Raw genomic sequence first — 25880 nt, 5'->3', positions numbered from 1 at the left:
AGGAGTTGTACATCTGGCACCATCACTCCAGTGACCAGCATCTCACTTCTGTATCATGTCCAGTCTATAGTAGTTCAATCAGAGCTGGTTTTTTTACTTCAGGACTGAAGTTATTTCCCATATGGCAGAGAAATTCTCTTAAGTGTCCTTTCAAAAAAATATGTATTTTACATTTACTAAACCTGAAAAAAGGAGACAAGTCTTGTTACTGTTTTGCATTAGGAAACATCATCTCATTGAGGTGATTGGCTGTAAAATCAAATTATTTTTTTCCAGTGCTTTTTTTCCCCTAGTATCTGATGTACCTAGTCTGGGGTCAAATCCATCTAAAAACCAGATGACTAAGGCAAGTGTGCTCACCAGTGTATTTTGGTGTCCTAAAACTGTGGTTAACCCACTTTTGCTAAGATTATGTGTGAGGTTTATCAGACCGTAGTCTCACTAGCTGAAAGATTTCAGAGGTTAAACAGAATCATGTCAAAATAGATTAATTTGTCTATATAGTTTGCATACCCTGTAGATACAGAGTTTGCAAGTGGGTGTAGAGATGAAGCTGGCCTTACATCTGAACTTTCTAAATCTATTGGCAGTGAACATATATTCTAGGGAGATGAGCATCATCTAACTACTTACTAAAAATGCAGGCGAGTGGGAGATAATGTGAAACCTATGCTTGGGCCCAGTGGAACTGGTAAGCACCTGTTCTAGTTGTTTTGACACAAGGAGCTTGTACAGTTTCTAGTGGAGCTGTGCAGCTGTTTCCGTAGCTTTAAAGTTGCAGCACAATCTTCTAGCACTGAGAGATTGTGCTTTGGAGGCCTGTTAAACATTTAGCCATGGTGGACACTGAATATGCCTCAGCAACAGGTTTATTGCCATGTGGAGGTACTTGTTTCAGGTTACTAGGTTGTATGTGTGGTATTGATCTGAACCAGTGAGCAGTTCAGTTGATTTAGAACAGGTTATTATATGCATTTAATTTCTGAAAATTGTCTCTGAAGTCTTGCTATGTAGTATACCTTTTCTTTTAAGAAATTGTTTCATTTAACAGTACTCTGTAAAAACATTTTGGCTACATGACTCTATTTTCTAACATTGAGCAGCAAGCCCATTAATATAAGGCTTAAGTAGCTGCGGGGGGTGTGTGTGTGTGTGTGCTTGCTCCCAGTACTGTTTGACATCTTTGAGGTATTTAGAATAAACAACAGGTAACAGGCCTAAATGTAGGTGGTTTTGCCACTGACGTCGAAGGATTTGTTAACATATTAAAGTTCTCTTTATGGTTAATGCACTCCCTTCTTTAAGGTCTTCCAGTGTTTTCTTTTAGAAGGTGAGGAAAATATGTTTACATTTTGGTTTATAATGGACTCCAAACAAGTAGTCAAGTTTGTGTTTTTCATTGAGATGAAGGAAGAAACGTATTTCTGATTCAGGTGTATAATAAGGATGGATATATGGAAGAGGGCTGCCTACACACCTATCAATTTATACTGTGTAAAAGCGATCACTTTCAGCAAAAGAAATTAGTTTAGAAGATGCAGTCAGATGATTTTATACCAATGCTACTTACATTAGCTGGTAACACGTTCTGTATATGAAAATTTCTCAGGTGTCCCCTGCCTTGAAATGATTAAATAGAAGTAAACAAGCAGGAATTGTGTTTGTTGAGGAGGCTTCAATTTTTTTTCCTGGCTGTGGCCTCCACTCCGTTAATTCTTTGTCTTCATCTGGTAACTTGAGGGCATATTAAGGCAGTGTACTCTTCTTGAAGCCACGTCTGAAACCTATTTTAAAATTCTGACTAAACAGAATATCGCTGCCTACTGTTTTGGTGGATTCTCTGCAGAATTTTTCTGTCTGTACTCCAGATTATGCTCTAGTTTTTAGGTAGTTTTTAACTGCATTCAAGATGTTGATTTTACTGTAAAACCTTGTGTGATTTTGTTCCAGATAATTTCTCTAGGCATGTTCTGACCTATAAGTTAAATTTAGTTCAACAGCTAATTTGCAACAACTAGAATAGACAAAGATACTATAGTATCTGATTGTAAAAGACTGATGATTTCATTCAATGTCTCAGGGTCCTGGACTTTAATCTCCCAATAAACCATAGAGTATCTGTCTTTGTAAGTGTAATGTTCACATTTTTATCTTTCTATTGAGTCTTTTTAAAGAAGGAGTGGGTGTCTGTGGAAGGCTTCAGGGCAGGGAGTGTTTCTTTTAAAATTTTAGAAATTTTGAGCCAAGTGATGAAGCAATTGATTCTTTGGTTGTTTTGTTAATCTTTTTAAGATGTCCATGCAGATTTATTAGTACATTTATACTTTTGTGCACTTAATAAATGCATGCTTGTGTTGAAAACTAAGCAACTTTGATATGTATAATATGGTGTATTTACTGCTTTAAATGCGACAATTTTCATCAGAGTCTTTCAGGCCTTTAATGCATTTATACAAAATATAAATGCACTTTTCTTTTAAATATACCTACATTGATGTAGATAGTGATTCATGCTGGCAGAGTTCAGCCTTCTGTAATTTGTGGATCTCTAAAAATTTTCTAATGGAAACGTGGATGTTCTGGAAATGTAGATAAATTACACCATGTCATATTTGAGTCTCTGTGAAAACTTCAGAGGTATTGCAGATTCCTACAGTCCACAGAAGACTGTTTGAAAACCACTACATTATACCAACAAAAAGCTAAGCTATGTTCATTCTCTCTTAACCACATCAGGCAGATATAACTTGAGTAGTATTATAGAATTATGGATTAGTTCAATATTGCATTTGAAAAAAATGCAGCGTAGGGAAAAAAAATATTTTTTTTCAGTACCAAATTTACAGTGTAATTTTGTTAAAACCCTTAATCATCTTGGCTGTGCTATTTTCTGTTTGTGTTATGCTGTTACCGCTGACTATTGGAAAGACGAAGGGAATTTGTATCTGGTGTAATTCAGACTTTTGCTTTTCCTTTACTGACTTTAGAATTGCAACTAAGATATAATTTGATATACAACAAGATATACTTGAACATGGCTGGATTAATTAAATGATAGTCTGCTGCTTTCTGTACTATTTATCAACCCTTACAGGGGCCATCTGCTTATGACACAGTCATGATGTCTCCTTTTAATTCATCTACCCTTCTTGTAAGTTTATCTGTAATTTTTACCATGAAAACGTAATCTTTTTTGGTTTGTTTAGGTTTTTGAAGCAGGAATAGGAGAAAAGGCTACTTTTTATTTGCACAGACATCCCAGAAAAGGAATTTCCAACAGTTTTATCTGCATGGAAACTTAAATTATTTTTTACACAAAAAGGGACCATGACTTAGTGATACATTTATAATTACAATTTAAGCCTAAATTTCTAACTTGTCATCTTAATGAAAGGTTTTCAGTGAAGAAATGTAAGTTATATTAATGGTGTGTAATAAGACCATTCTCCAGTAAAATCAGTCAGAAATGCACTCCATTTCAAAGAAAACAAGAATACAGGTGAGCTGGGGCTTTTTTCCCTGAAACAGTGACGTGAAAGTTAAGTATCTTCATCACTTGCACTAAAGTTTAGAAGACTGAAGAAGAGGTGTTGCCGTTTGGGGATTTCATTTGTAGGAATTTTCAGTTGCGAGTGACTTTGCCATAAAATCTGTGTAACCTGGAAAACAGAAGAGTAGAGAAACTTTCACATCTCCAAACCTCAAGCTAGCTTTATATTCTTTTCTCTTCTTACCACCTTTGTCATGGATCTGTCATACTTTGAAGAGTAATAGGCCAATAGCAAGGGAGAAAAAAAGTCCACAGATTTCTTCTGATTACAGTACTTTCATGGCGAAAAAGATTAGTGGGTGAGTGGAGATCATAAGCCATAATGAATTTTGTGTCTCCCACCACTAGTGAAAGTTACAGCTGCTGTGAATGTATGAAACTTTTTTCTGTATGTGAATATATAAAATATTTTTTTCCTTCCAAGATAAGGCTTGCTTTAGTGAAGCAACTTCAGTTTCCTGAATTTTTAATGTGGCTGTTTTGTGGAGTGCAGTGAGAGAGGCTTATGGGTTCTGTTCTGTTACCATTCTTAAAAGATACGTACTCCATATGCCTCTGAAATATATATGGTGCTAGCCTCTCAATGACATCTTAGTAATTTCCTGTGCGATTCTGCAACAAGTAACAGGCAGAATTGACACAAAATATTTGAAATGGCTGACTTCAGAAGGCTGGAAGAAAAGCTATCACATGTAGACTTATCAGAAGATAGTGTTATTTAGCTCCTGACTGATGTCCTAGCTAATAATGGCTTTTACAAGGTAGGTTCTATGCAGCATCTTATTTTTTGAACAACCAAAATGTTTGAGTACAAAGGATAGAGGTTTACAGCAGTGAGCACAGAGTTCTGGCACAAGTACTGTTTTGGATGAGAAGTTGTTCAAACTTTTTTTTTTAAACAATTACTGTCAATATGATTGAAGACAGAGATAGTTGAGGGAAAAAGCAATAACAAAATGTGGTGGAAGTCCATTTCAGGTTTGGGGACATATTTTCTGCAATATAGTAGAAAAAAAGACATCCAGAATAAAAGCAATGCTCACAGCTGGGAAAAACAGAGATACTGATCTATTGCAAGGATCAAAAATATTTTTTTTTACATTACATGCACAAAGGTGTGTTTGGTGTTGAAAATTATATGTAGCAGCACTGCTGATATTTCTGAGTAATATTCACAGAAATTTTGACTTGCAGAGAGAGAGGGAAAAAATACTTTAAATCCTTGACAAAATTTTGCCTTTCTTTTTCTCCTCTTACTGTTGAAGAAAAAAGGAACTTTGGATTTGAGTTTAAATGTCATTACACTGACATATTCTTGTTGCCTTCTCCATCCCTGGTCAGTAGTTTTTGAGAACACATAGTCTGGAATTTCAGTAGCATGCAGATTGAAGTTTGAAAATAACTTACCAATATATCTCCCACAAGAAAATTTCCTTTGTACATGCATACACTTGAAAATTCTTGACCCATAATATTTAGTGAGAACTGGGGACCTGTCACCCGTACACCAAGTGGTCTGTACTGGGACTGTACTGTTCTGCATTCCATTAAAAGCTGTCAGAGGACAAGCCAAAGAAGAGTGAATTGAATGCTTAGATTATGTATCTGGAAATTTCAGTTAGCAGTAGTTCAGCTTTCACTTTCATAGTCACTGTTATGCTAACAGTACAACTGTACCCTTCTGGATTACAAAACAGAGAATGATTCACCATGTTCTTGCTCATAAAATTCTAAAATTCATGCTTAGGAGTATAAATAGTATTGGAAGGAATTATTCTTCCAGCAGAAAGGAGCAAATGTGTTTCTTCAGCCTGTGTGACTGCTTACGCATCAAGAAAAGACTTCAAAACTGCTGCAGATGCGGTACAGATAAATGCTTGCCACTTTCTAACAAGATTCCATGAACCACCACTCTTCATTTGGGAGTGTTTGACTGTTCAGACCCTTCCCATGAGCTAAAATCTGCTTAATTTTTTTATGAATTTTACCTGATAATGCAACGAACAGCTTTGACATTCCCAGAAAGATTGTTCTTACAGAAGACAAGGCAAGATTCTTGATTCATTTATATGTATGATACCACTGTTGAAGGGAAGGACTTTTCCTGTGACAAAGTGGAACAAAGGGTTTGCTGAAAGGCTCAAATGTAGCTCCAATAGTTTTTTATTAGGACCGTGTTTAGACTGCAAGTTTTAAACTTTATTAATGGGTAAAGATACCAAACCTCAAAATTCCAGTGGTTGCCTGACCTAAGGTGTGTTTGTATGTGGTTATCACTATAATCACTAAGATGACTTTCACTTAAGCTTGCATTCAGTATTCTATTAATTTAAATGTATGTATGTATATAAAGGAATACATGCAGTGCCATTAAAAACTTCCGATCATTATTGAGTGATATTATATCCTCAATTTATCAGGGACCTTTTTCTTCCTCCCAAGCTTTATCACAGATAATACTGATAGGCATTACCTATCATTTGTGGCAAACATGTATTTACTATGATTTTCACACCTGCATTAAGAAAATATAATACTTTATGTATCAAAAATTGCTATTGCCATGACAGCACAAACTGAAAGGAAAAGAAATAGCTGACATGCAAATAGAATGAACCATTAGCTCCCAGTATACAGCTTTGCTTGACCTTATACTTGGGCCACTGGTTATATCCCAACTGGCAAACAGAAGAGTGTGTTTTTCAGTATTAAGGCATTCCACTTTTTGGAAAAAAACAGTACTTGATACAAAATGGGATAAATTTTTATCTTCTAAATTAGTGTTGTCTGTGTGCATTCCAGTTCTTTATCTAGCCAAGGAAAAAAAGAAAAGACAAAACCCCCCACAATTTTCACTTCATTAAAATCTTGATTTTTCTTTCAGTTTTTAGTTTCTTTTGAGCAAGGTGTTCTGAATGAAGTTATTAGGTAAGCTATTGCTTTTTTATATAAGAACATAAAAGGAGAAAAGTTCCATGTTTATATTAAGCAGTCAAAAAGAAAATTATGCCTACTAAGCATCTTAGATAAGCAGTCGCTCCAGCAGTTGGTATGGATGTGCATTTTTATTTTGTTGAAGATGTATTTATATTTTAAATTTGGGATTTTATTAATGCATAGTACTAATAACTAGAAAATATCTAAATGGCATAAACTCTTCTGTATTTTCTTATCTGGTTAGATAAAAATTCCAGATTTTGTCAGAGAGGACAGGTTCTACTGTGCCAAGCTGCTTTCCTATATAGTTCCCAAGAAAATGGCCTTTATTACTAAGGGAATCGTTTAGATGCATGAATGTGAAGTACACTGGAGAAATACTTCATAAAAAGTATTTTTCAAGCCCTTAGGAACTAACATTTTTTGTTTGCATTTCATCATGCTAATTATTGTTTAAAGAGTTCCTTAGGTGATTACACTCAGCTAATTTTATGAAGTTTCATTCTATTCATTATACAGGACAGCTAATTAATGCTGTTATATAATGCTGTAAAATGTTATTATTCTAAGGAAGATTGTATAACTGTTGAGCTACCAACATCTTGCAGATGTACTGGAGGTATCACTACTTGATGGCAGTTTGATGACTGCATTGAAATATTCTTGGAAGAAATAACAGATAAAATAATGTTTTTTTTTCGTGGAAACACAACTCCAGCTTTTGTACTAGAATATTCACAACATGTTTCAGTTATTTAACAGAGATGATCTTTAAAATCAGTTCCCTGAAAGTAGACCCTTCATTATTTTTCAGGCTTACTTGTGATAATTCACAGTATGGAACCTGTTTAAATTATCTGCATTTCTCCCTGGCAGTTGTACTCACTCTCAGCATCCAGTTGCATTGATTTAAAAGAACAACCTCAGTTTCATTAGTCATAACGAAATTAATGACAAGTTACATCACTCTTTTCTGACTGTTTGGGTTTTTTTTCAAAAGCAGAACAATATAACTGCATTGGAACGTATTAAATGTTATGTTAACAGACACAAAGTCCTGTGTTAAAGTTAATTTGTGTTGAGCTGTGGAGTGATACATGCCGACAAAAACAGAAAAATGCAAAATTGAGGCTGACAGTCTGTCCTTTCCTGATTGTATAGATTTGTTGCAGCACATGCTATATGTAACTTCATGCTGTGATTTGAGACCTAAGCAACGATTAGCACAATAGGAAACAGTCAGAGCAGTCTGTCAGCCACTACATCAAATTTTGTTGTCCTTTTCAGATCTCTTTAAAGATCTAAAAGATACTTTCAGTAATATACTTCAACTCGGCAATTTTAACAAAAGTATTGTATCAGTTCCATAATTCATAAAATTAAATTAAATACATGCTTTTACATGCAATGTATATGTATTTCAATCATACTGTGGTTTTAATTTAAAAATGACAGGAACACATCTTTACAACAGCTTAAAATATATTTTGGCAAAGATACATGTGATTCTACTATGTATTACAGCATATCTAGAAAGTTAACCTGGACCTTGAATTGGTTGTGTGAACCCTTTTCGCACCTTCTTCCGTGGGTGTCCAGTCTCCTCTGTTTGTGGAGATTTGCCTTTCCCTGACAAAATGCAGTGCTTGTGCTTCTGCTGATCACTGCAAAACCTTTAACAGCAAATGGTGTTTCCAGAGCTGTCTTAAACTCTCAGGTACAAATGTACTCTGGCATAAACAGATGTCTTCACATGCTTAAGGTTTTAAAATAGTACTATCACTGTCTATATTTGTATCATCCTGCCATATCCTACCTTCATACCTTCTCCTGTCTTACTGTGTTTTGCCTCATCAGCAGTAGAAATAGAAACAACATTGTTCCCACTATACTTGCACTGTATGTATTACTCCTGTCCCATAGCTATAGCTGTCCCAATGCTTTTGAATCACAGAATCATGGAATCATTGTGGTTGAAAAAGACCTGTAAGGTCATCTAGTCCAACCCTTAACCAACCTAACACTACCAAGTCCACCACTAAACCATGTCACTAGTATCTACACGTTTTTTAAATACCTTCAGGGATGATGAATCAACCACTTCCCTGGGCAGCCTGTTCCCGTGCTTGACAACCCTATCCAATCTAAACCTCCCCTGGCACAACCTGAGGCCATTGCCTCTTGTCCTGCCACCTCCTACTTGAGACCAACACCCACCTTAATACAAGCCTCCTTTTGAGTAGTTGTAAAGAGCAATAAGGTCTCCCATCACCCCTCAGGCTCCTTTTCTCAAGGCTAAACAGCCCCAGATCTGGGAGGCTCAGCCGCTCCTTGTAAGTCTTGTTCTCCAGACCCTTCACCAGCTCCATTGTCCTTCTTTGGATGCACTCCAGTACCTCAATATCTTTCTTGTAGTGAGAGGCTCAAAACTGATCACAGAATTCAAGGTATGGTCTCACGAGCCAGCGCTAGGTCTGTAGAGAAACTTTCTACGTATCATAGCCATATTAATGTTAGTTCCATAAATAAAAATTGTTGTGGATGAAAGAAGGCAAAGCTAGTGTATGAAGTTGGTCTTTTCCAGCTAGATAAGATAAACATTAAAAATAAAATTCAGGTATCTGAAAAGTAAGAAACCGTTGAAAGATCAGTGATGGTGCACCTGAATTATTTTGTCTGAATGTTTTATTTGAGGCTTCTTTCTTTAATGCTGTGGAAATGTCATAGTAGTATCTCAGTCACATCACTAGGTAATGTCTGTTATTGCTGCTGTTTTCCAGACAGCTTTTCTGATACAAGCGTAAGCATTCTGCATTTCTTCATTTGTTCAATATGTTTTAGACTAATCTGGAGGTTTCTACCACTGTCTGAAGCTGAGTACTTTCTTCTTTCTCTTTATGGACTTCTTGAGTCTCCTGTTTTTAAAGTAGTGGCTTTCAAACTGTCATCCTGAAGACTGGGAAGTAGCCATTGGATGGCTATTAAACACAGGTCTTTTGCAGACAAATTTGATAATCAGGATGTGATGGCTTATGGGTTGTCCTGAGGCTTGGCATTGAAGTGGTTTGTTCGTTCATGTTTTCAGCAGCTCACTGCACAGCCAAACTGTTACAGACATGCATGGGGCAAGCAAAATACAGTGTTTGATGCCAACATTATTTCTGGGGGGAGGGGGTGGGGGGGAAGCCCAGAAGTGATTATAGAGGAAACATAATGTCTCAGAGAATGATATTCCAAGGCTATAAAGAGTTTTAATAAAGATGCTACTATTTTTTGTTATTATTTATTTGTGGATTTCTGGGGGCTATACAGATAAATCTATACATGTAGGAATTTTTTCCTTTTTTTAACTTTTAAAATGTAATTTCTGCTCCTTTCTTCTTTCAATATGTGTTATATTTCACATGATCACTCACCTTCTGCCCTGCCTAGCCATTTCATAGAGCTAGATCTGTTTTTGTAACACAATCCATAGTACCTTGAAATCCACAGAAGATTTTTCATTCTGTTCAGTACTGCTCTGTCGAGCCCATATTCTGAGTTCCTAGGCCTACAGCTTTCCAAGACTATGCAACACTCCTCACCCTATTACATGAATCTCAGTTTTCCAGTCTTCACTTACCATTTTGCAAGAACTCTGAGTAAGGATAGCAAATATGAACTGGCTGAGTTAGAAAAATAAATATCTAATTCTTCATTAATAATAACTAGTACTCCTAAAGCTGAGAACTGTTTAAAATTGTATAAATATCTTAAAAAGACATTGGTTGGGTGTGCTTCTGGGAGTTAAAAAGTACTTCCTGTGTATGTTTATTGCAGTGCATGAACAGTCTGTCTGGTGTAGCATCTTGGTTTTATTGTCTGTTACTTTTCATGAGTTTTGGTGAACAGTCAAGTATCTACCCTCATGATGAGTACTGAACAGTTATACACCAGGAGTTTTACAACAAAATCCAAAATTTTCAGTAGCCATTTTTTTCCATTTTTAGATTGTAGACCTAAAATATTTTTTAAGCAATCTTTATCTTCTAGTAAGTATTTATTTGGCTTGTCTCCCTTTAAAATTAATTGTAATTAATTTTAAAATTAATTAAAATCTATGTACTAAAAATGTATCTATTACTTTCTATTTGCTGCTAAGTCCATAAAAACTTACAAGTTGTTACACTAAATCATGTTTTAAGTAGTCATTGTTATCATCAAACAGTGTGAAATGCTTTAGTGCATGGCAGAAGTAACATGTTGTCGTGTACTTATTGGATGTTCTCCTTTCTCCAGTCTTCTGGTCTTTTTGATGTGTAGTCTTTCAAATTGATAAATTTATGGGTCCTTTTTGAAAGGGCAAAATGCACAGTCCTATTGTTCTTCAGCTTAGGATCTCTGTTTTCAACATTTTGCCTCTGTGGCAGAATGAGTATAGACCTCTGTCATAGATGTCATCCTTTGTCTCAGCAAGTATTTACAGACCATTGAGCAGCCTTTTCAAAGTCAGTATTTATTAATCAGAAGAATACAGTAGCTAGAGTCCTTCGACAAGAAGGACAAAGCTAAATTTGCAAAAGGGTATGTTCCCACATCATTTAGGATTACTTTCTGTCATTCTCTAGAAAGGCGCTCTTATCTTGGCTGATCCCACAATTGAACAGGCTAAACAGTAAAATCCCTCACTGTGAAAACATCTTTTTCTGTCTCTGCCCCCTCTCTTACAATCCCACGTGACTCAGGACTAACTAAAATTATTTTTTTTTTACAGTCAGCGTCTCAGCATCCTGATTTTTATTTCTTTAGTGAAATTTGGACTTGCCAAACCCAACTCTATCAGAAGTTTGGTATAATAAGAGATGGTGAATAAGAGATTGTAATAGTATTAATTATATATATATATATATATATAACACATACTCTATATGTACAATGATACACATACTATTATCCATCACTTATAATTGTATATTAATATATTTAGTAAGCGATATAAAGTGAATTTCTGCCAGTTTATTGTCTCAACCTGTTCCAGGAAAATATTATGTGGATTTTACATCTGGTCTGTATGTGTTATTCCGCATTCTGTGACTGTCTTTATAGCATCTGAAATGCTCCAAGATCCAGCTTTCTCAAGGCATTCACAGAAGTTCATAAGCAGTGCATACACCAGTTCTCCAAACAATGCCAGATTTCAAAAAAGATTTTTTCTTTCCTATGTCTCTGGGTTATTGCATGTACCTCACATCATTGAAGATTATAGCCTTTATTTTTAATGCTGTCTAGGTCTGGGTTTTCACTGTCATCAATAATTGTGACTGTCATCTCTGAATGCTACTAAGTTCCTGCATGCAGTATCAACCTGGAGTAACAGCTTTCATATGTTAGGTGCATGTTGTTTAAACAAGCTCAAACCCCATTATCTTTCTTGAAAAGATTGTATTTAAATTCCCTTGTGTATCTTTTGTTCCTCTTTTAAGGGGTAATTTTTGGTGTCTTTGTTACCCCAAGATAAAATTTGTTTCCATCTTTGAACTGGAAAAGGAAGTAATCGTATTTCAGTCTATAGCACTTCTTCTCAATCCTCTTCTGACAAAAAAAAAATTAAAAAAATTACATATCCCTTGTCCACAGAGTCAGTCACGTCATCACAGAATAGCCATCAGTTTGACCAGGCTTCGTTTCCACATGGTAGATCTGTGCTGGCTGTTCCCCGTCATCTTTGTGTCCTTCAGATGTGGCTTCCAGGAAAATTGGCTCCATGATTTTCTTGGGGATTGAAGTCAGGCTTACTGTTTTCCATTTGCAATCAGACTGTGTCTGTGGCAATCATGGAGATTACTCCTAGGCAAAATAATGGAAAGAAGAAAAGTTATGTTTTAGTGTCCTCAGGCAAGTGAAAATAGAGCAGGTTTTAACAGCTTGGTCCACAGGGGCTATTTGTCTTAAAACCACGGGGTTAAAGCAAGCGGCAACTACCACTTTCAAGGTCCATCTCTGAAATGGGTATTCTAAAATATTTTCATGAGAGGTGTGCAGTCAGGACAGAACCAAGTATGCTGCATGGCTGCTGTTTCCAGTAGTAGTATCTTTTTGCATCCTCATCTTCAAGATTTTGGGCATTTCTTTGCTTGGGCAAACTTACAGATGTATTTAGCATTAATTCATTGTTGTCGATGTTGAAAATTTTTCTTAAAGAGTCCTGTATAAAATACAGCAAACCTTTTTGTATGATTTTGTCCATGGTTTTGCCTTGTTCTTAGTGTAGACTTCTGAGAAAACAGCTGTTAAACACCTGTTACATTAAAGGTGATTTTGAAAAATTACTCTTTTCTGCTTTTTCAATTTCATTTCTCACTTATGGCAGAGTTTTACTTGGATATATAGGACAACAGGTAGGTTTTGTTTAATCACCTTTGTAGAAATGTACTATTTTGTTTATGGTTTTGTCTGGTCAAATATGCAAGATGAAAAAGTAAAGCAAGCACTAAGATTAATTGGACTTGGGAAAATCATAGCCCTCTAATCGCCCCATGTGTCTGGGGTTTGAACTATAGAATAAAAGCTGATTTAGCAGTTGCCCTTTTTCTATGTACCAGCCAATAAAGTTGGCATTGAATACAGCACTGTATACTGTACACACTTAATGGTACCATATACTACAACCGGACCATGATGGATTAATTATATACCAATTACTTTTATGTCTCTTACAGAAAAAAAAAATACCTGTGTTAAATATATTTTATGTAGAAAAATATAAAATTAAATACTTTTCCTGCATAAAAGCAGCCTCTGCCATGTTTCCTTTCACAAGTGTTAGGTCTTTTCAGTTCCTTGGGGCTTTTCTTGCCTCCAGGCGTTATCTTTAGGCTTCCTTAGGTAACTAGTACTTTAAATAATGAGATTTTATTTTCAAAAGAGAAGCCAGAAATACATTGTTTTAAAATGTATGTGTTATCTCCTTCAAACAGATTTTTAGTCAAAATTGCAGTTGTATCACTAGTTGAGTGGTTTGCCACCATACTTCCAAATCAAGGTCAAAATACTCATCCAGAGAGAAGGGATTTAACCAGATTTCCTGAACTCTTGGAGAAAACAGATTTGCTCAAGGGATAGAGTCTGTCTCCTTTTCATTTCTGTGAGGCATCTTATTAGATTGGTTTCCCAGTGTGGTCATGCCCCTATATCTTTCTGCATTTTATTGCAGTCCCATACTTCATTCTCAAGAAATGTTGCCCATAGCCACATATGCACAAAGGTAAAACAATAAAATTATCACAGGGGACCTCAAGCAGCCTGAGGCAGGTGAAGACAATAGATAAAACAAAATACACCAAGTATTTTAAAATGCAGGCTTGCCATCCAGAGAGATGATACAGCATTCCATTGGGAAACTTTTTCAGACTGGGCAACTTTTTTTCTAACCTTTTTTAGTATTTACAAAAGCTTATGTCTTTACCTATTTACATACCTTTCTGGTTACTGTGTTCTGTGAGCACTTGCTATAAATATTAAAATAATGCTAGTATAAAATATTTTCAAATATAACACTAACAAATCTCCCTTTTGCATCACTGTCACTAGGGAAAAGGACTTAATTGCTTCCCTGTTTGCTTATTATATGGATGTGTGTACTGTAAGAAAAACTAGTTAGTGAATTAGGATTGACATCTGATTTGAGAACAGTTAAGTTCATGGTTACCTCTTCTTTTTATGTATTTACTTTTATTACAAGGGAACTGCTTATACAGATAAAGTCAGGAATGTATTTAAGTGGTTGATTATAAATGGGATTGGCTGAGTTCCCTGGTAGAAAGCCAGTTCTTGTACAAATTCTGTCTGTCTTGCTCGGCTATTTCATGGTGGCACTGAAATGTAGATGTTAGGTGAGTTCATGATGATGAAGGAAAAAATAGGTCATACTACCTGTCAACTGGACATGCTGAAGCCTAAGCAGAATTAGATTTTTGACTGGGAAACCAGCACGAACTGAAATTTTGGAGTGATATACCCGTGATACCCTTTATTTGGGAGCAGATGAACTACAGTGCTTGATGCATAAAATATATCAGTATATGATGAACAAGCATTTATTTAGTCATCGAAACACCCTTAGAAATTTGAAACAGGAGTAGATGGATTGTATAAAGAGTTGTATCATGCAGTGAGTTTTATACAAATGGTTTTCATTTAAGGCAGACGTAATGTGAGTTGTGAGCTATGATTCCTGTGCTGGGTGAGCAAAGCAGCAGAGAACTCAAGCAGTGATTTCTTCAGCTGCTGTCTGTAGGTACAGCAGTAAAACATCTTTAACAAATGGAAAGGGGATTAGGCATGTATTGCGTCTCTGCACATAACAGATGAGATAAACTGCAAGACCTCATGCAATTTGCATGGCATATAACTGTCAACCTTATCAGTGCAGGGGTAAACACAGCCCCTATCCATTGGTGGGAAAAATGATCAAACTTTTGCTTATGGCATCAAGATTTGCTCTGAAGAATCAAATTCTGTTGCCTTAATTCAGGGGAAAAAAAAGTCACTGAAAATTTTTCTGAAAAGAAGTTTTTAGAGGTTTGCATTTGTAAAGAAGAGCCTTTTCTATGTATAAGCAATATTTGTATTAACTAAATATTCAATACTTAATATGTTGTATACTGTGGTGGGTATTATTAACATATATAAGTTAATGTTCTAATTTGTAAATATAATAAAATATCAAAATTAGTTGGCAGTATATTGTCTATGTACTCAACTGTATTTTACAATTGAAAAGTGTTAGTGTCTAGTTGGGCTAATCTATAAATGCCTTTCTACATATCACTGGAAATGGAACATCAAACTAATATTGGTGACTGGTAAAGCTTCAATGCATTCAAATGTTTACAATTTATCCACAGAAATTACATCTTTCTTTTCTGTTTCTAATTCAACAGAATAATGGAAATGAAAGATGGAAAAGACTGTTTATCTTTTAAAACATTTTTCTGTAGCCTCTCCTGAGCTTTGTCCACTCATAGTTTACATAATTGAAGCAGATGAGAGCAACTTTTAACTCTACCAACAGAAGAATGTTTCACAGTCCACTAAGCTGAACTGTTAACACCATTCTCTTAACATCTAAATGTATAGTGTTCTTTACTAATTTTATTTTTATTACATCTGCTTATTGCAATTTTAACTTCCATAAGCTTCCTCCCAGTTTTTTTGTACATTAGGCTTTTCAGGAGCTAGTAGATAGTTATCAAAGCCACCTTAATAGCTTTGGCTATATAATAAATAAAAGATAATGGAAAGTTCCGTAAGAAGACTATTACTTTGTAATACTTGGTTGACTGATTGATTTCTACTCTGTGTTAAACCCTTAGAGAGGTTGGAAATTTTAAATTCTAATTCTTGCACATTTAAATGCTTTTGACATTAATGAAAAAAGAACTTAATAAACAAATGCTAGAATGTTTTTTGCATGAGTGCATGTATATATATAATGCCCTGGTGTCAGGGTGATGTCAATCATAATCAATTTTTAAAAACATTAACATCCAGTCCTCACTGAAGGCTGACCAAATGCAGTTCCTTTTCCATATGCAGTGTGTTAGGGGTTGAAAGGAGCAAAACAGCAACACAGTTAAACCTCACAGAGGTTTATTTTCAGTTAAATTGGACTAGGATTTCTTGATAAAGGAAGTACTTTATTGTGTAGTGGGTGCATGTCAGTAAAAATATGTTTGATTAGGTGTAGTTCTGCTTAATACACCGTATTTCCAAACAATTTCATTTGCTAAGATTATGCATAACCTGGAGCATTTGTTTTCAGATTTTAAAATACATTAAAATTAAATTAAGCATAGGCCAAATATCTATTGTTCATACCAAAGATATGTATGTTTTTTCCATTGTAGTGAACTTAAACTTAAGAATGGTCATGACTAAATTATAAATGTTAGATTACTGGTTTTTTTTAACATATTAGTGTAATACCTGTTTCTGATTTATTTTTTATATACACAAAATCAAGGAGGAAATCCTCAAGATGATGCACTGCCAACTGTAGTTTACCAAAACAATCCTGGAAAATAAATACAGCAGTCTCATCCCCCCAGTTTTGTTGGATGTGAGAGCTTGTTGCCTGCTTAGATCAAGTCCAGCAGTGGACCTAACCATGACAACATTCTCATTGCAACCATTTGTTTCACAGTTTGCGCACAGTTAAATGGAGATCTTTCCTCTCTGACTAAAGCAGTCATTTCTGCCTGTATTAGCAGATGCATTTAGCTATGTCAGTTTAACTTAATCAGTTTAAAATAAAATGAGACCAAATTACTATTTGCTCTTAATGGTGCTGCACTAAGGACAAAGTTTCTCTTATTTTTCCAACTATTCCAGCTGTTCAGCAACAAGATGCTACCTCTGCCTACAGAACTGGTGCTGCATAGGTCCTTTCGCCTTCTCAGCTACAACAAACTACCATTTCAACAGGAAAATATTTTTGCTTAATACAGCTCAAGCCTGTGGGATGATTTTCCAATTCCAGTTGGAGACATTACACTTTATCTTGTGCTATGTAGGAGCTGTACATCAGCTGATTTCCATTCCACCAACCTCACCCTGGAAAAGGAAACGTAAAATTTCACTTTTGCCAAAATAAATGGCAATATAAAAAAGTGAGAGAAAATAATTGGATGTATTGTTAAATATTCACACACAGAGAGGTTCATATGTCAAAGCCAGCATCTTTAAAATTACACCATGGATTTTTGTGTACCCACCTCTACTTACTTTCAATGTGTCATGTTCTTCTGTTTGGTCACTCACTATATTTTTAAGCCTGGTTGTCATTAGTATTGAAACACACCTTTGACTGTTCTTTACTGCTGATTGAGTTACAAGTTCCTAAGACACAGAATCCAGACTTGTAAGGCTTTTACTGTATGTTTTCTTGTTAAATTATTGCCAGACTTTCTGAGAACAGCAACATATTCTGATTATTGTGGGCAAATGCAGAGGAAGAAAAGCTGTTGAGCAATGCAAACATTTTCTTAGCTGAAGCTTGTGGCTTAAAGTATTTTGCTCCAACAAGCAGAAGAGCTGTGTGTACTCAAGACTTCTAAAAGAACTCAAGGATGAAATAGCCGAGCTCCTAACGGCACTGTGTAATCCTTCACTTAAACCTGCTTGACTACCACAGGACTGCTTGGCAGAGGTATTTCAAAAAAAGTTTCAGGAAAGATCAGATAAATATTAACTGATAAAACTGTGGTCTTTATAAGGCAAATTAGTAGTAATATGGAATACAATTAGTGAACACATTAATAAGTATGACATATCAGGGAAGAGCTGACACAGCTTCTGTTCTATGAGAGGTGCTGTACAATCGTATCAGACAAAGTACTTTGAAGAAGTCAGGAAGCAATAAGGAAGACCTGATTCCATACATTCTGTTGGGAACTCCAGAGAGCATTTGCAAAGGAGCTAAGCAGGCATGAAAGGTGGAAGTCCAGGATCAAGTTTTACAGCAGGTTCCAAACAAAAAAAGAGAGGGTGGTTTTCAAAAGAGAAGGTAGCTGAGCCAAGGTATGCCTTGCCACAGGCTGTTGTGGAACCTGAAAAATTTTTGTGGATTACAAGACTGATTAGATGAATTTACAGAAGTAGAGAGGCATAAATCCCAGTTCAGAAAGTCCCTAATCCACTTTTTTTTTTTTTTCTGAGAGGAAAGTTTTCTGGGAAAGTATTGTTACATTTTCACCTGTTCTCCTGGCCTTTCTTTATCTTCCACTGTTGAGTGCTGAATTGTGTCTCTTTTCTCTGACCAAGAGTGTTCTTGTGAGGATGCAGTCGCACACCTTGACATTTTCTGAAAATATAGCCATTGGTGTTTTAAAATGGCATACTCTTTTTGCGTTTGCTGGATGAACTGTTGCAATATATGACCACAGTGTAACACTGTATGCTGGTCAGAATATTCAGTTTTCCAGGAAGGTGTCCACTAATCTGGGGGCAAGGAGTTGCAAGGTACAAGATAAATATGTTACTTTCTACTAGCATATGACAGCATATTGAAAGTCTTCAGTAGTCTGTAATGCAATAATTGATTTCTGGTGTCATTTGTAATTGGATTAGAGAAATGTTGTCAATTGATTTTACGTATTGGAGAATACCCAGCTATTTAATACTGATAGACAGAAAATCTAGTATGTGCTTACAGCATCTGTGGGCTCTGTAGGAGCAGTTAGGTTGAGACAGTGGTGAGGAATGCTGCAAGGGAAAGGCCAGCCAGACAAAAATATTACCCATTCAGCAGTGCTAATCTAAAGTACACCCCAGCCATGGTCAGCCTAGGACATACCTGATGCACAGATTAAGACACACAGGTTGACTGAAGCATGAAATTTCATTCAGTTATTTGTGTATGTACAAATGTGGAACACGGGTGAAGGCAGCAGATTAACAGTTGTCTGAAAATCAGTCTGGAACTTCTGAACTGCTAAATACATTTGCTTAGAAAGCCCTGCTCCCCAAATGTCACAGCTGGAATTTTTTTAGTTTCCATTTTGTTTTTTAGGTATCATATTGATATGTAACATCCTGAGGTTTTTTTATTCCATTTTGTGTTGTTCTCGTAAATATTGTTACTTATACAAAAAAAAAACCCTGGTGGTTGTCTCATGGTATCATTGAAGTTCTGTTCTGGCTTTCCTAATAATTGATAGAATACAGTAATGACAATGTAGTCCAAAAATCATGCATACACACTTTGATGTATGGAAAATTACTCATGCTTTCCAAATCCCAGGGATTATCTTTTTCATTCTTTAATGTTTCAGAAAAGTAACACTAGTAACAATCGACTGGTTAAAGTATAGATCTTCAGAAGACAAGCATTGAAGGCCAGTTCTTCAAAGAGGCTTCACGATCTGTCATTTGATAATTATTTTGTAATTTTTTCAATAATTATTAAGTCCCTTTTCCATTATGTAGAAATATGTTCATCTTTATATTAAAAAATAAATAAAACTTAACTGAGATTTAAATAAGGTCCTACTTTAGAAATGAAATACTTTACCCACAGAAATGCCAAAACAGCTATCAAATGATGAATTTACATGTTTAAAATTATGTGTTGTTATACAACAGTTTTCTATGAATATTCTGTTGTAAAATGGTGGTTATGAGTAAGAAAGAGAATCTTCCATTCTTTCAATTTGTTTTATATGTGCATGTGAAGATACCTACATGAAATCTCATGCTTCAAACCATCTTTTTGCCACAATCAGGGCAGCTTCTTGGACTAATGATGCTTTAGTCTTCAGCTTCTGCACACAGTATAACACCCTTTTTTGGTCGCTCAATAGTATTATCCCCTACTTTCTCTCTAATCTTAAGTCTTTTAAGGGAGTTCCCAGATATGGTATCTATTTCCTTTAATGCCTTTACTAGGAAAATCCCTCAGTGTCATCTGATGATCTTTTAAGTTACTCTCATAAAAGTATTCTCTGCAGGTTTTCTTGTCTTTATCAGTTTTACATGAAGCATTGAAAATGACAGAATATGATTGTAAAATTAAAAAAACTAGCAAAAATTTAACACTATTTAAAATTTTGTTTAACTGACAGTATTTTGAATGTAATGGCAAGCTTTCAGTATTCCTGCACAATTTCAGGTCTACTTTGTGGAGTTACAATCATCTATCATTGCTACAGTGTTTGTTACTGCAAGATATTGCAGAAAGTTTCTGTCTTCCTATAATTTTTATTATAGTGGTATACTAAAATGACTCTGTAAAAAAGTACAAAGTTTATGTTCTGCTATACATATATTTACATATTTGCAAAATTAGGACTTGTTTTTTAGGGAGGTACTGGGAAGAGAACGGAAAGTTGGTATTACTCTGCAAAAATCAATGAAACCTTAATGAAACTACACAGATGATTGTATCATAACTTCATTATGTCAGTTAGAAAATTCAGTTACCTTTGCCCTTTTTGGTGAACTGCTACAGGAAAAGGAATAGGTACTACTGCACCTTCCACCACTTCTGAGAATGTATTTGGCCTCTTTTGGCTGATTTTGTCTGCCAATTAAGTCCACTCGAATATTTATAAATTATGAAATTATCCTTACTGCTGTCTACCATCAGTATAGGTCTTTGTAAAACTGCTGCAAGGTCAGGTGGGTTCTTTCTCTCTGCTTCTAGGTCTCAGTTACACCCTGATTAGCTAAGATTGACATCTGGCATATCAAGAGCTAACAGCTCTTCATAATTTTTTTTTATTATTATTTTTTTCTGACAGTAGGTTCTGTAGCATGAACAGCACTGGCCCACAGCTGCTGAAAAATCATCTCTTTAAAGATACTTGCATCGTTTAGATGAAGTCACTCATTCATCTTCCTTTTCAGCAACTGCATTATAACTGGAGTTAAAAATTGTAAACATCCTGCCCTTTGGCTACGTGCAGATGGCTGACTTCTACACCAGAAACCCTGGACTTTTTTCTTACACTGAGATTGTAGCTACTGAAGGGTGTTGCTCATTCATGTTAAGAAATCCCAAGCTGATTTAATAGTTTCCAACTCTGTATTTTCTGAAAAGTGTTCTGTAGTCCATGGTGACCAGAATGTTAGTGATTTGTGTCCCTTTCTATTATTCCAGACTAGTTGTGCCATGACAAAGCCTTCCCCACTTGTTCAGATGCCTCATGGTTTCTCCCACGTGCCATTTTTCAGTCTTTTCAGAACTTCCAGATCTTTTTCCTTTCCTTTTATAAAAATTCAGTCTTTTGTTTTAATTTTAAAAGAAGAAAACATGAGACATACTGTTGTTATTACATCATCAATATGAACAATAGGAAACAAATGCAATTTCAGAATATAGTTATAAAATGTATGACATAAGATACCTGCAGGGTTTTATAAAACTCTTTATTTTATTGACACAGAAAATTTTCTGTTATCCTCTGTGCTGTCTTAGGAATATTATTTTGCTGGAAAAGGTATTAATAGTATAAAATCAGTTAATTCTCTCAGAAGAGTGAGGTAGAATTGTTTTTATTCTATAGTTAGTTAAATTTCAGTTAACTGATCCTTGATCCTTCAAAAATAAGTAATTAAAAGAATTTTTATAGAATATCTCCACTAACTGGTCTATTTATCTTGATTGATAGAAAAATACATAGAAAGGTCTGTTTATCTATGTATGTGTTTGCACGTGTGTATTTCTAATTTGAAGAGACAGCTATTTCATAATTAAAAATGCTGAAATACAAGATTTTTTACAAGGTACATGACAACTGCTTCTCAAAATTTAATTTCAACATCATTAAGTGTATACATGGAACTGAGCTTAGTATAGCTATATAGTTCATACTTTTAATATCTTTACAGCTCTGATAGCCATTGGACGATACAGCACAACAATAGAGACAGTGGATGTTGGATGGTGCAAAGAAATCACAGACTATGGAGCCACGCAAATTGCACAAAGCAGCAAGTCTCTCAGATATTTAGGGCTGATGAGATGCGATCAGGTAAGGAGCATTTGCATGAACTGGTGCCCACTTCTGAGTGCATGTGAGACTGAGTGTTCGTGTTTTTATGTGTGAGGGAGGGAGAGGCGGGAAGATGTGTTTTTCTGTACAAACAGGTTTGGTGTTCACTACTTCAGTAACTCTTCTAGTGTACTGTGCTCACATGTTAAGCTAAAAAAGTATCTAGAGAACTAAAAAGAGCTTATATTGTGCTGACATTTTCAAAATACACCCGCAGGCTACACCCACAGCCTGGGGTGCTCACAAAAGGTTTATGTAAAAACTGCCCTCTGAGGCTTTTGAATACTTTTGGCTAAAAGTGATTGGTATGTCATGTCATTACTATGGAAGACTACTTTGTTTTTTAAAAAGAAAGAGAAAAAGAAAGAAAAGAATAATAAATATACTTAAGTGTTACTTCCAGAGTAGTTTTCTATACATGCGTTGGTATGCTCACATATAATGTTTTAAAGAACACAAGGGCAAGGATTTGGATAAAACCATAATGCTAAAAGAAAAGAAAAAACTACTACTTTCTTATTATGTAGCTTTTTTACTTGGAATATAATAAGAACGTCTGTAATTTTTAACATTTTATCATTAAAAGAAAAAAGACAAGGCAGTGCAGCTCCACCTCACCATGTATGTAGCCTTCAGGAATTGTGTCTCTGTTGAGTGAAAAGAGATCAAGAAGCCTGGGATCACAGCAGAAATAGCTAAAGTCATGGGAGATTCAGAGTCTCTGATCTCAAATCTTCAAATATGCCTGCAGGGATTGTTTCTTTTCCAGCCATCATGAATGAAATGTCCAGCTTGTGATGCCCATCATAAGCACGTCTGTCTCAGCCTTGTGAATTTCTGATTGGATACAGCCTGTGGAAACACAGGGTTTTAGTCTAAGAAACTTTATGCTCAAAACCATTCCCTTGCATCCCTTGCAGTGCTTTACAGAAGACAATTACAAAACCCAGTATTTCAGCTGGCAAGAATAATAATTTCCAGGTCAGCTGTAGAGTTAAAAACAACATTTTGCAAACCCAGCCTTAGACAGTTTCCAGTTTGAGAGGAGGTTGAGCACTTTGGAAGAATTGCTCTGTCTGTTAAAGCTGACTCCACTTAATGTCCTAAACATTAGTGTTTTATAAGAGCCAATAGACAAAAAGAGCATGTGCGTCTGATGGGTTGTAGTAAGATTATGTACTTAGAGAATGTTCAAAGGGTTACTTGACCTTGGGAATTAGATCTGACCTGAATCACCTGATCAGTTTTACATATATATTTGTTTTGTGAATTTAGGTAATGTTGAACAATCAACAAGGATCTAGTAAGTGCAATAATTCAGTCCTGTCTTCAGCTGCTATAGAAAATCAATGATCTTGATGCTGTAAACAAGTTTTACTACCTCATCAGTTAAGCTCCATGTACTACGGTCTGTATTCCTCTAATTCCTGGTTAATGCTTTCCTAGTTCTTCACAAAGGATTATGCACTGTCTTTTGTGTTATGAAAGTCAACTGCTAAAAGGAAAAAAACGTTTTTTTGAGAAAGCTTCAAGGAAGATAGAAAAGCAGCGTTGATTGCGTGTCTGCAAGTGCATGTGTGTGTGTGTGCATGTTGCACACAGGCATGTGTGCATGTGTATGAGCACCCAAGTATGGTAGCTAAAACTTGTTGTTACAGCAAACATTGTAGTAGTAGGGCTACCACTGGGAATTATTTTCTTGCTTGCAAAGCCTTGACAGGAAAAATAGCTCCACAGACAGAATGAAGTAAGTATCCTTGACTTAAGAGTTTTTGGCAGCTAGAAGATGCCAGCTCCCTTTTTCCACTGCAGATGAACAGAGAATTTACTGAACAAAATCATGTCTTCAACTGTCTCTCCCCAGTATCATGCAGAACTAATTTTTTCCAGTGGCTGCTCTATTAAATTAAAAAGTCAGTGTCCGGCACATCATTAAAAAGAATTCTTGGGTCGTGCAGAAGGGTTTATTTAAATGCCCATTGACTGAAATTCTTGTCTTTGGGCCATTGTTAGCTTGCAGTGAGGGGAAGGTTAGAAGATTTGCCCCTTCTCAACAGCCTTCCTTTTCTAAGGTACTGACTTTTATGCTAGTACTAGGTAGCATTTGTGCCTTTCTAGGAATTCCCAGGCATTGGAGGGGAAGTACTTAAACACAGTTACATAAGGAACATATGTAAGTAGACTTCAAATGGTTACCATTAAAATACTCTTTATGACCCAGGCTCTTTGGAATTTCTTTGATATGCAGTTGACATAAATTAGAGGCGTCAAGGGTCCTCCCAAGAAAGATCAGAGAGGCTGCAAGCCTGGGTAAAGGCAGGCTCTGTTTTATGCCATTGATTATATGAGTGCCTCCAGGCAATGTGCTTCAGTAGATGCAGAGCATTATTGATCCACACCATGAAAATAATCAAATTATTCATTTTTCATCAAACTGCTGTTGCCATGACCTTTCTTTTTATCGTATCTCCTGCCATCTAACACGCACACCACAGGAGCAATATGGTCTTTGCCTTAAAATAAATGTAATTCTTTTGAGAAATCTCACAAAAAAATGCTGACATTACCATGAGCTCATCATAAGGAGGGCATATATTTCAGTTGGAAGTTTTCTAATAAACCTTTTGACACTATTTTAACACTTATTTTTTCAGTTTTTAAGTGTTGCTAAGTAACAGTATAATCACTGTTTACAAATCAGTTACAGAAAAAGGTGAAATACAATTAAATATTGGAAGACTTTCAGAACTATCCATACTAGAATTTTAGTTCATAAAACATGTTTATGCTTAGATACACAAAATCTAAAAATTCTTCTCAATGTAAAAACATTAGAGGCAAGTTACTGAAGTAATGTTTCTTCTTTTTTTTTCTGATTTTCCCTAGCACCTCCATGACTTAGGCAAACTTGGCTTTACCTGCACTACATGCCAGTGGTGTCTGAGTCCCAGAGAGAGCTCTGAACAAACTGGTACTACTGGAAAGGTGCAGGGTGCTGTGGACATGTGAGCATTAGCCCTGAAAGCAGCTTAACTGCCAAAATACTACACGTTGCCCAGGAAAACTAGCATTCAGCAAGGCTTATGAGATACTGTTGTATAGATGTGGTAGTGTAACTTAATGCTTCCGTTTCCGTGAGTAGCTCAGGAAATGGTGGATTGAACTGTGCAGGGTCCTGCATCGTACAGCATAGGTACAGTGCGATGCATACCATTAGTTTTCTGTGTCAGAGAGTCTTCTGAAGTACTATGATCCAGACCTCCAAAAAGTATTTAGGTGTTCAGATAGTAGACCCTAAATATTCTTAAGTACTTGTATTTTAGACAATGAAATTCCCCAGTTGCCTGCATACCAACATCAAGACGTTGGAAGCAGCTGGGACGCTTGGCCCTTCTGATCTCTGTCGTGGTACAGGGTATCAGCTGTGTGGAAGTGTGTCTGTATGTGTGAGTCTGTACAGGCACCCGACAGCACCTGGGGCTGCACAAGTCTTGTGTTTCATTAAAACAAAATGTTGCCATTCATCTCAGTTTCTTTTGAGAGCAGTAAGAGAGAAAATCCGTAGTTACTTAAGGCCTAAGCAGAACATTTTAGAGGTTTGTAATTGGAAAGGCCTAAAAGTCATAGTATTTCTGTTGTGCATTCTGGTGTTACCACCTACACTGGTACTGTGCTGCACTCCCAGAGGCAGTGATCCAGGCTTCATTCCCTCATGTCGCCTCATCCCGATGCTCTGGCAGCGCCGTGGAACCACACACCCCCAGTTTCTCGCACAGCAGAGTGCTGTGCTTTTGCAGGCTGCAGCCCAGGGTTGTGTTTTGGGACTTGACATGGGTGTGTGGGAACACATAGCTGATTTG

At 36.0% G+C, this 25880-nt stretch overlaps 1 protein-coding gene and 1 long non-coding RNA gene across 4 annotated transcripts in view; one reads left to right on the top strand and one right to left on the bottom strand.

Annotated features, from left to right (window-relative positions):
- Positions 1–25880, top strand: part of FBXL17 (F-box and leucine rich repeat protein 17) — a 281585-nt gene that overhangs the window by 243809 nt on the left and 11896 nt on the right. For 2 of the 3 annotated variants that reach the window (XM_055698556.1, XM_055698555.1), the window contains one exon: positions 21857–21999. In XM_055698556.1, coding sequence (XP_055554531.1) covers positions 21857–21999 — 143 coding nt within the window. Of the gene's footprint in view, positions 1–21856; positions 22000–25880 lie in introns of those variants that run through there. The other variant, XR_008730168.1, reaches the window with a different exon arrangement.
- The window catches only part of LOC129734687 (uncharacterized), a 93023-nt gene continuing 78564 nt past the window's right edge, over positions 11422–25880 (bottom strand). Inside the window, exon 3 of the long non-coding RNA XR_008730169.1 lies at positions 11422–12313. This is a non-coding gene — a long non-coding RNA (uncharacterized LOC129734687). The remainder of the gene's footprint in view (positions 12314–25880) is intronic.

This window comes from Falco cherrug, chromosome Z (genome assembly GCF_023634085.1).
Source record: "Falco cherrug isolate bFalChe1 chromosome Z, bFalChe1.pri, whole genome shotgun sequence".
Classification (NCBI taxonomy): Eukaryota; Metazoa; Chordata; class Aves; order Falconiformes; family Falconidae; genus Falco; species Falco cherrug.
The sequence above is the reverse complement of the archived record's forward strand: the minus strand, read 5'-3'. Positions and strand labels throughout refer to the sequence as shown.